General features: G+C 39.0%; 1 protein-coding gene across 1 annotated transcript in view; it reads right to left on the bottom strand.

Annotated features, from left to right (window-relative positions):
• Positions 1–11,696, bottom strand: part of NLK (nemo like kinase) — a 157,296-nt gene extending 145,600 nt beyond the window's left edge. The window contains exon 1 of the mRNA XM_037493929.2: positions 10,259–11,696. Coding sequence (XP_037349826.1) covers positions 10,259–10,716 — 458 coding nt within the window. The 5' untranslated portion in view covers positions 10,717–11,696. The remainder of the gene's footprint in view (positions 1–10,258) is intronic.
• Positions 11,697–12,052: the final 356 nt, after the last annotated feature.

The raw sequence follows: 12,052 nt of genomic DNA, 5'->3' as shown, positions 1-12,052 counted from the left end.
TAATATAACATCTAAGGAATTAAATAGTATTAATTACTAAGCTTAATAGTCAAATGTTCTAATAAAATACAGCACTTTAATATATGCATTTGTCCTCAGTTCTAGGAAAAGATCCCCTAAAACCAATTGTACTTTTCTAAAATTTCTTTTCCTTTGAGATGTTTTAAACCACGTTGTAATTAGTTGGTTTGTAAAAGTCTATGCATGAATATTTATTTTGAACACTGACTTTGGTACACACCCAGTTAACTTTGCAATAACCCCACTTACTGAAACATTCAGAACCTAGGAAGAGGAACACAGAGGAAGCCAACCAATTAAACATGGTTGAAGGTCTCACCTAATTCTCTTAGCCAATTTAAACCCAAAACAAGTATGCATATGTCTGTTTTGCATTATTTGCTAATTTTTATGGCTTCTGGATTCTTTTCAGTAAAGTTCAAATTCCCCTCATGTATATTACTAAGTTTCTACCCTGTCAAAATATAGAGATCAATAGTTTCCTATTTTTAAAAAATTAAAAAGGGAGGGAAGCAGAGAAAAAAGAAGGAAGGTGGGGGAAACCTTTGCACCAAGCTGCCTGTTAACTTAGATGTGCAATGAGACAAACACCTGATAATTGCACCCTTTGGGTAGTTCTGTACTGTAAGATAATAAAGTAAAATAAAGTCACCTGGTTTATTTCAATTTACAGATCTGCAGTACTCTGTCATGGCAATTATGGAAATTAGCATGTAAGAAAAATCACCTGCTTATGTAAATCGGAGGATGGTCTTTATTCATCCAGACAAAAAACATAGCTTCAATCTGGATCAAATGACTAATTTTATCTATTTGTTTAAATGTCTCTCTTCACCTTTTCTCTGTAGTCAGAGCAAGAATTTTAGGTCAAGGAACGGATAAACAAAAAGTTTCTGTGTTGTCCATTAACCCTGTAAGGAGTTTGCTGCTCGACACTACTGAGCTCTATACTATTTAAATTGAAAACAAAACTGAGAACTCTATCTAGATAACAAAACCACAACACTGAGAGAGGAAAGAAAAGAAATCAATGGAGGATATCTGATCTAACGGGGAAGGAAAGCAAACATGGCAAGGATCAGGTATACCAATTTTACCTTCTGTTACTTTAGGCAAACAAGACTTCAGAAAAGGAAAATACTCCAAATAACTCAAGGCAGACAGGAAAACGCCTCTACAAATAACATTCTATAACACACCCAGTCGAGTTCCTCTATTGTCTGCCATAAGTTAGAGGAATGCATCATCTCCGTCACTAGTGACTGCCTTCCCAGCATCCACTGATAGAATTGTCCCTCCAACTGAAAACTGCTCCCAAAGTAATCCTGTCTCCACTGACAGTGACTGGTTCCAAAATGAGTATATAAACTCAATTAAGGAGAAACCTACTCTAGAACTATGTTGGTCAATAAAGTGGGCAGTCAAGTAGTCACATGTAGCAACTGAACACCTGAAATTTGTCCTTTGTTGTAATCATTAAGAAACACACAGGATCTTGTACACTTATATGAAAAAAAAAAAAGAAAAAGGAGCTCATTAATAATTTTTATAACACGATGAAATGACAATATTTTTGATATATTGAATAAAATATATATTACTAAAATTAATTTCACCTGTGTCTTTTTATATTTTTAAAATGTCACTACAAGAAATATTAAAATCACATGTATGGCTTGCATATATATATATCTATAGTGCTGCTCATTTGATGAGGGTTTCTGTCAAAGTGCTCCCTTCCTATTATACACAAGAGCTTTAGGAAGTCACACTCCCTCCCTAGCTCTGGGCACTGCAGGCCCTAAACTATTACAGCCTTAAAGCTGAGACAGCTTTCTCTGGGAGTTTCATCTGTGAGTTACTAAACTCCCTACCCATTATTCAGAATTTAAAAGATTTCTAAAAACAAAACATTTTAAAACAATTTTCTAGTTAAGATAAATTAGCATTTGCCCCTAAATCCTGACCTGATTACTCACAAAAAGACAAAATAGTTAACAGTAGACTCTATTAAAAAATTTAAAAATCATGCAAATATTTAGGAAAGCAAGCAAATAAGTCCCAAACACTAAAAATATAAAAGTGCTATCAGGAACTAGCATTAAAATACATCTAGGAATTAACTAATTGCTCCTTTGCAACAAGCAAATTGAACCAAACTGAACCAAACATGCATAATCCTCACTAATAAGTCAGTAATAGGAGAAAGTAAGTCTCTTGGCCAAACTGCACATTTAAAATCTGATCCCAAATTTGAAACTCTATAAATGTCATCATACTGGAACAGGGTTACATTTATCTCTTCTTCCTTTTTAATAACTTTAGAAATGACTCAACATTTGTAGCCCTGAAAAAAGTTGTCTTGTAGTCACTAGCAAACCTTACTTGCCCACAAATAATGCCATTAATGTTTTACAAACATTAATGTTATAATAGAAACTTAAAAAACACAGGATTTTATAAGTAGAAAATCAAGACTCAGAAAAATTTAAATAACTTTACCTAGGTGATAGATAGCGGTGTTGACAGCAAAGCAGGGACCACAAACTTGTCTCCTTATCTTATTTACTTTATTAGCCTATTATACAGTCATTAAAAAAAAAAATCTTACCAAGAAAACAGCACCTTGAACACGATAAGCCAGAAATGAAACCTGGGATTTGGTAGAATTTTATTAACAATAAAACAATTCTAATACTAAATTTCTACCACGTCAAATGTAGAAATCAATAGTTTCCTTATAATCTTTAGAATCAAACATATATCAGAGGGGAAAAAGATAAAATAATTCTTTCAAATGCTGTCAATAATCTACTTGCCAAATTAAATGGCTTTTTGTCCAGCCTCATTTTCTTTGACATTTTTTTAATCTGTATCAAAGATAATTCTATCCTCCTAACAATTTTCTGCCAATCATTTACTGTCCATCATTATGAACACGTTTTCCTATTTGACTGCCCTTCAGTTCCCCCCTCCAATATAATTCCATCTGTAACTGAGAACATTCCCTGAGGCTCAGACCTCAGCTACCCCATCCTTTCTATTTACATATCTTAAAAATTAAAAAAAAAAAAAAATCAATGTGACCAAGTTGTTCTCTTACTTAAAAACTTTCACTGGTTGTTATTTCCAGTGTCTCAACCTTTTCATTATCACCTCCCCAAGGGAATTTTAGACCTTTTTTTCCCTTAATCATTCCTCTTCGTAAGGCTTCAATACTATAGATATGCTATATATCCATTGATGTAGTCCATGTGTATATGTGCTTTATTCATATTTTTTTTTGCCCCTCTCCTAAGTACCAATGGTGTCTCTCAACTCTTGAGCAGGACAACCCAACCTCTTTAGAATCTAGCTCTAGGTTAGGTTTCCACCCTTATCTCCTAACATCCCTTGCACTGCACTTTATATTTCAACAACTCCAGCACCTCAGATCTCTTGCATACAGGCCCACCCACCGAGAAGGGCCTTCCTAACTGATTATCTCATTCTTAAAATTCAGTTGAGATATTATCTCTTCAAGGAACCTTCCACAGAAATCCCAACTTTATGTTCCCATAACACCCAGAACATGTCTCTATGGATGTATTAATGGCAGTGAATTATAATTATCCATTTATAAATCTCTCTCCCCCACTAAGTCATTATTTTCTTTGACCCTCTGTCATTCAGCACAGTGCCTGGCAAATAGTCAACACATAGTACATTGAGTATTGTAATTAAAAGTGAAAATAATATATCTTTATGTTTTTATTTAATAGTTTCTAATTCAGTTTCAACTCTCCACTAAGACTTCTTGAGAGCAGGGATGTGACATTTTTCAAAATATTTACTGTAATCTCCCTTCAGGGCAAGATCATGACTTAAGCATCTCTATATCCCAGTACCAAGCATAGTACATGTAATAATGGAAGCTTGATAGAGGTTTGCAAAATTATTTATAGAACTAAATATCCTCATTAGTGCCTACAATAGCGCCAGTCCCTAACAATTTGCTAATAAAAAGACATTGACTAGTGAGTTCCAATAGTGACAAAACCTTCACTGCCTGACAGTAGATATAATTTAATTAGTTGAACAAATTCAAAACACAGACATAATATTGGGTATAGATAAAGAGCACCAATCATGATCCACAGCAAACATCCCTACATACTCTCCCTCCTCTCACACCATTACGATTATCTGCTACAGTTCAATTCAATATACTTTTCCTTTCAGGTCATTTTCATGCCAGAGTGTAAGTTTTTTCCTAATGTCTCTTGGCTAGGTACCTCAGAACTACAGATTAGGTCTATGATGACCTGTCTACATGCTTACTGACAATACAACTGCTACCTAAGGCTTCTCTGTGCTATCCCCAAAAAGCAACAACAGGATGAAACTATTTTAGTTAGGAAATCATTGCTGATTTATATTAGAAGACCCAATCGACAAATAATTCACTGGAACATTCTGGATGCACAGGATCTGACCAAGTCATTCTCTTAAAAACTTCCACTGGTGGGGCTCCCAGTGTTTCAAACTTTTTTCATTATCACCTCTCAAAGGAATTTTTAGACAATTTTTCTTTAATCATTCCCCATCATGAAATTTTAATACTATAGATATGCTATATATCCATTTATGTAGTCCGTGTATATATGTGCTTTATTCATAAAGTTAAATTAAACCCAAGTATGATCTTATAATGAAAGAACTTCTACCTGAATGGCTTCATTCCTTCAGCTGGATGACAAATGGAAAACTTACTCTGGCTTTGACAGTTCCCAACAATAAAATCAAACCAGCCTATTAAGGAAAGATACACTATATTAACAGTTGATTTTTGAACTGTTAGGACATCAACAAATCTAATAAAAACCACCACGAATAGCTACTGAGTTCTACAACATAGAAGTCAGTGAAAACTCTAATGCTCCAAGTTGTGTAGATAATGAAATACTCCAGTGTTCCATTAGAGGACAGACTTTTATATCAAGGGAGAACATTTCTACAGTCAACTATGCGTTGAGAGTAAAACTCCATCACTTAGATTCAAACAAAAATTCAGTTTGCTAACCTTCTAGCACAGCCTAAACTGGTATTATAGCATATCTGCCTATTTCCTTTTTGCCCCCCAGGAAATGCACCAGTGGTACTGAAGGAAGGTTAAAAGGGCTCATGTAAGTTTGAGAGATACTGTTGTTCTAGCTTGTTTGAAGAGGCAATTCTTTCTGAAATGTCTTTTTTTTTTAAATAAATTTTTTTCTTCTAAGCTGTTATTCAACAGCTTATAATATAAAACTTCTCCCTGAGAATAAAAGTAGTTACTTCTGTTATGCTGTGGTTTTATTTTTGGTTTTTGAATATAATTTGGATAATCCTGTCAGAAGAGCCTGACAAAATTACTTGCATGGGGAGAGAAGGAGATAGGACATGGCACTGGCGCTCTGGTGGAGGGTGAGTGAAGCAAGTGCACATATAGAGGGGGGAACTACAGAACTCAGAAAATTATAGTGTTATATAAATGACTGACAAAAATTTTTAAAATTTAGTTAAAATAACTTTCCGGGTAGGATATGGAGTTGAACCAAGAAACTGGTACAATATCATTAGAATATATTACTTTAAGTCTTTAGTGCTCTTTACTTTCTGTACTTTATCACCATGAGCCTGCAGTTTCAGAAAGTAAATTCATTTGTAGTTAAAATTAACAATATAGATTTCCACATTTCTGGTTTCACAGGAACGCTTTGTCATGGCTAAAAGAGCTCCTTTCACAAAGCAGACGCCCCCCCCCCCCAAAGAATCCAGCTGTGGCTGTTAATCTTGGCCAATAATAGAAACTTCTCATTACTAGTATACTACTCTTTCTGATGCAACTAACTTCAGGATTACCCATCAAACATACCTCCAAAGTAGTCCCCATATTCCCAAAGTATAGTTTGCTATTTGAGCAATAAAAGCACCAGAGAAAACTTGGGGGAGGGGGAGAATTATGCCTCTAATTTTCACAAGAGGAGCAAGCTAGACAATCTCTGCCATGCATAAGGATTTACACTGAATAATTTTTCATTAAATCACACATATTTCCCCCATCCTACTGGGATCTTCTTTAGCAATTCACACTTTTCATCCGAACACAAGTAAAATGAATTTCCACTAAAGCTGAACTTTGATGATAAGGATATCCTTCATTTGTTACATTCTGAGAAGAAAAAATTAATTTCCTTCCCAGTATATAAATCTATAATATTTTCAAAAACAGCTCAGATAATTGACTAGGATCCCTAAGAAGTCTATAATAACATGTATATAAGCTATACATTTTATGAGCTTGTTTTTAATTAATCGAGAAAATATAACAAAGTATTTTCCACCTGCTTCTAAACTCAACTTATCTTTGGCAAGCAGCACAACTAAGGAGACACTCTATGGTATTTAAAGTCATGCCTGCACGTTGATTTCAACTGGTAAATCTAATCATACATGAATTCATTTAATTGATTTTTTTTTTACCAACAATAAGTACAAGTAAAAACAGCAAACATTACTGAGTGCTTACTGTGTGCTAGACAGTGTACCAATGCTATGAGACAGGAGCACTTATCCTCATTTTATAGATGAGGAACATGCACGTTAAATAACTATCAAACATCACACAGCGTGTAACTATCACTGCAGTGAAGTCTGAGTTTTGAAAGACTTAAATAAAAGTAATCTGCTGAAGGTATTAGTTCTCCAACTTTGCTTGGAGTAAGGCAACAGACCAAATAAATCCTGGAACTTTTGACCTCTCAATTAATCAAATAAGTAAAAACCAAAACACTAATTTGATAAAGAAGCTTTCTCATACTCACTTTAATCAAGGTACAATATGTGCCATTAATTCAATCTATGATATTTTATGTTGCCAATATCAGAACTGCCTGGTTCCTCAAATCTCTCACATGGTGATGTTCCTCCAGCAATTGAAAGTGTACACTTCAGGAGCCTCATGCTAGAATACCCTTGTCCCAAAGTTGTCACACCTCAAAACACAGCAATATATACTTATTTCTGGCAAGTGGGAATCATAAACAAAAAGGAAGAATTATATCATCCTCACCAAATGACTGAGGTTTCTGTTTGTGGGTTGTTTTGTGTTTTGGTTTTGCATTATAAAAATGTCATTATGGGCATTTGTAAGTCTTGACATCAGGCAAAGGTCAAATTACATATGATGCTTTGATAACTCACAAACAATATTCTGTCATTGGCAATGACCGTATCTCAGGCTACACCATATTACTAGGTAAACTGGAACCCTTACTTTGAGATAAAACGCCATAGCAGACAGTTGTTAATGAAACCTTAATTGAACTGTCAAAGTACCATCTTTACCAGCAAGCTAATAGATAATTCACTACTTTTACACAACTGTCTCATACTGATAAGTTACTCTACTGGTTAAATTCAGCTGAAAGATAAATCAAGTTTGGTTGACTAAATTATTCAGAGGTAAATCTAAATGGTGAAATGCTGCATCACTTCTCTCCTTCCTGGTCTACATGGAGGAACAATATCCTTCAAAATCATATGCAATTATATGTTTTTAGCCACTGGGTGCATATCCAAAAAAAGAAGAGCAGACATAGTTTCCTTTCATGTATCATGCCAAGAGAAGAATACTTGCAAAAATTCATTACATATATTTGAATTTAAGTGAATCCTATGATGCCCAGTAATAGTAACATGGTCCGTTGAATCAAATGATGTATCACTGGCAGAATAGTTTTATGCTCTATTTTAATCATTTTAGAAAATAATTGTTTCAGACTCATTAAGTGCTTTCTAAATTAAAGAGAAAAAAACCTGGTTCACTTAAAAAGTAAAAAGCCTCACTAATATCTTTAGGTTGGGTTTCAGAATATTACTGAAGTTCACTCTGGCTTAGAGTTCAAATCTCTGGCTTTAACAACCTTTCTCGGTCATAAAGCAGTTAATCCCAAATATAATAAGCAATTCAGACAGCAAGTAATCAGTATGTAAATATAAAAATAGAAAAGCATTTGCATACTAAAACACACACCTGGAAATCTTCCCTTTTTTCATACCAAATTGTTTTTCACCTGTAACAGCTGATAAAAACACTTAATGCAGTTAACTAGAAAAACTTGGTTAAAGAACAAAGAAGGACCTGACCAGAAGGTTCAAGTAACCAACAGTAAAGACACCCACAGCACTGTGCTAGGTACTGAGGAGAAAAAGAAGTGCTCTAGTAGACAGCCTTTACTCGCAAAGGTAAGATGATACTCATTTTACAAAGGTAGACGGCGAGAAACAAGGCAAACACAAAACAACTGGTGTACAATAAAAGACAGTGTAGAAAGAGGTACCTGGGACGCACTCCATAATGGTGAGGGGTCAATCAATGAAAGAATGTATAATAGATTCAAATCCAACACATTCGGATTTTTATTATCCGTCATTTAGCATACCTACTAACCAGAGTATTTGCTGTGTGAATGTTTCAGCAGTCCAGTTCCTCATTTCCCTCCCCTTAAATTTTTTTTTTCCTTAGCACCAACTTGAAGTTAAAACTTCTACAGGTCACATGGCCATTTGATATAAATGTAGGGTAATAACACTTTTAGAATATAGTCAAAAAAGCAGCAACCTAATTTCCCTTTCAGTATCTCTAGTTCGAAGCATTGTACGCAGAACACTAAGATGAAAGAGCATCCAGGTCTAAGAAAATCCAGGGAAATTCTCCATCAATGACAAATTTTAAAGCAAGATATTCCCTGTCCACACCTTTCCCCACCCCAGCTTTGATATCCACAAGGGTTAGGCAAGAAATGGAAGTTCACAGTATAATCCCTAAGGACAGGTTATGGAAGGGAAGAGAGGAAGGCAGAAATAGGCAAGTCTCTGAGCAGAGCGACTGAAGAGGCACCATTATCGCTACACACTTTCCCACCAGGAATCCCACACACCTTGGAGAAGGCAGCACTGCAGCAGCAACCTCCTTGGAGAGGTAGCTGGGAAAACACTGGACCAGACTAGTTTAAAATAAAAGGATCAAATCACTTAGTAGCCTAGATTATAAAATCTGAAATAACAAGATGGCCAGATAAAATGTAAAAATGATACTCATATCAATTACAGCCTGAAAAACAATGACAAAAGGAGACATTTACTGGGCTGGTGCCAAAGAGATCATTTTCCTGAGGTGATGGGGGCCTTTTCTAGACATTAACAAGAATCTATTTTTGAATTCACTGAGAACATCAATTCATCTATTCACATCAGATTACTTAACCCTTGGAAAAAGAATTCAGTTCACTCTAGTATTGATAGGAACAGAACCCTAGAGTGATATATAAATGTGTATGTGTGTATACCTACACTCTAGGGTTCTATGTATAAAAAATAAACTAATTATCCTAAGAAGGGCAGAAACAAAATGTTGCACTTCAGAAGTCCTTAGACTTTTAAAATATCCCAGCACTAGCAAAAGTAGAGCAGTTTCATATGTTTAAAAAGTGCACTTCCTACTACAGCAACCAACCAAGGGATTACAGCAATTTAAGAGGTACTAAATGACACTAAAACATTACACTGAATGTGGGCCACTGCATATCTACAGTCTACTGACCTCATTTGTGGTACTCATGTGTGATGCTATATTTAATGCATTCTTATCAAAAGGCTAAAGCTACATACTTCCCAGCTATAGCATTATGGTTTAAAATAAACCACTCAAGTAACAACTTAACTGGTTCAACCACAAACCCTACCTTCCTTGTAGGGATAAGATCACACACTAAGGAATGAAAGACCCAAAGGGTAACAAAGTTACTAGTGAAAGTATATCCCAATGACAAGACTAGGAAAGGAACTTTCGAGTTTGGGTCCACTGGCTCAAACCAAACCAAATGTGAGACATGACCAAGGTCTTTGCAGGAATAAGCATTTCGTACATGCATCCCACATTCAGGGGTTACTTAGTTTCTAAACAAAAACTTTGGTAGACAGTAAACTTCTATGTGTTACTCAGCAGAGGGTGCTCCACCAAAATCTGTCATGACTCCAAGCCCAGACAGCCAAGGCTGTAGGGCCTCTTCACCATGTGCCTGAGGATGGCTTCCTGCAGTTGAGTCAACAAGCTTGTCCGCTTTGGTCAACATGGAGAAAACCGTAAAGGATGATCTGCCCAATCACAGCCATGAGAAGAAACCACAAGAACCTGTGTTTTTCTTTTGATACTCACCAGACAACACCAAAGGCTCCATATCCAATAGGTCTATCAGGCTCAATATCCAGCTGCTGTTGTGGATGATGCGAGTGCTGATGATGGTGCGCCTTAACTGTAGCAGCTGCGGCAGCCTGTACCTGAGCTGGGGCTGCTGCAGCTGGTCCAGGAGCCTGACCCGGTGCCGGTGATGGGAAATATGGCTGTTGTTGCCCAGGGTTTAACATGGCTGCAGCTGCGGCCGCAGCTGCGGCTGCCGCAGCTGCCGAAGAGGTATGCTGCTGGACGGGGTGGACAGCAGCAGCCGACCCCGGATGAAGATGGTGTTGAGGGTGGTGGTGGTGGTGAAGGTGAGGAGGAGGGAGGTGTGGAAGGTGGTGGTGATGGTGGTGGTGGTGACCTGCTGCTGCTGCAGATGCACCGCCATTGTAAGCCGCCATCATTTTTGCGTTGGCTCTAGCGCCACAAAGAGACATTCAAAAAAATGCCCTTTGATTGGAAAGCAAACTGGGTCAAGCTGTCATTTGGCCATTTAAAAATGAAGAAAAACCACTCACTCCACCTCAAAAAACATAGAGCGTGACTGGCTTTATGTCTTCATCAGTCAATTCGGACAAGTTAGACGATCTTGGTGTTTAATTTTGGGTGAGCTTGTGTGGAAGGGTGTGGGTTGCCAAAAAAACAAAAGAAAAGAAAAAAGAAAAAGAAAAGAAAAAGGGAAAGGGACCCCTTCCCCCCAGGATTCCTGCCACAAGTGGGTACTAAAACTCCATCCTTAATTCGGGGGAGGTTCCAACTTTGAATGTGGGAATGAAGGCCGAACCTCCCGACCCCCCGAACTCCACACACGAAAAGGATCAGGTAACACACCACCCTTGGAATCCTGTAAGAGGGTTGACTCATCTACCCCTTCCATTCCCACATCCTTTTCTAAACACCTCCCACCTCCTCAAAAATACAATTAAAAAAATTCCAACCACCCCAAATTTAAAAGATGGGGGGAAATTTTCGGGGAAACCAGTTCCCCCCCCTCGAACTCTCAGGCCTGCCTACATCTCCCCCTGTTCCTACTCAGGTTGATCTGATGGGGACGGGGGGGGGGGGGGCACGAAACTTTCCTGAGCGGAGAAGAGCCAGGGAAGGAGGCTGAGGGACGGGCCAAGCAGAGGCGGCGACAGGGCAGGACAGAGAGGAGAAAGGGAACCGGGGCAAAGTGAAGGTAAGAAGGTGCGGGGACGAATGAAAGAGAGGTGGGCAGCACCCGGGCGCCCAGGCGGAGGGAACCGCCCCGGGATGAGGTTAGGGTTCCGGGGCCAAAGAATGGAGCCCGGGGAGGCGGGCGGGGTGCAGTCGGAAGCTGGCTGACTCCTGCCCCCGCCGCCGGCTGCTGCTGCTGCTGAGGAGGGTTGGGGGGGAGAGCGGGTGGGTCCCCCCGCGCGACGGCCCCCGCAGGGCTCAAGGCTTCTCCGTCTCCCCCCCTCCCCCCCACCCAGCTTCGGTGCCCGCGGCCGCTTTCTCCTCAGCCGCTCCGGCCGCTTTCTCCTCAGCCGCCGCCTCCTCAGCCGCCGGTGCCGCCGCGGCCGGACTCACCTCCCCTAGCAAAGCCGGATAGAGCGGAGCCAGCGGCGGACACGCGCAACCAGCCGCCGAGGCCCCGCCCCCGCCTCACACTGACCGGCTGCCCTAGCCAATCCACGCCCACCTGTCCGCGTCCGCCTCCAATCCCGGCCCGGGAGCTTCAGACAGGCGCACTGCTCCGCCAGTGGCAACAAGGTGTGGGTCTCCTGGGGAAATCCCGCCCCGATCAGGGAT

This window comes from Talpa occidentalis, unplaced genomic scaffold (assembly GCF_014898055.3).
Source record: "Talpa occidentalis isolate TD23 unplaced genomic scaffold, MPIMG_talOcc4v2.1 talOcc4.7, whole genome shotgun sequence".
Taxonomy (NCBI): Eukaryota; Metazoa; Chordata; class Mammalia; order Eulipotyphla; family Talpidae; genus Talpa; species Talpa occidentalis.
The sequence above is the reverse complement of the archived record's forward strand: the minus strand, read 5'-3'. Positions and strand labels throughout refer to the sequence as shown.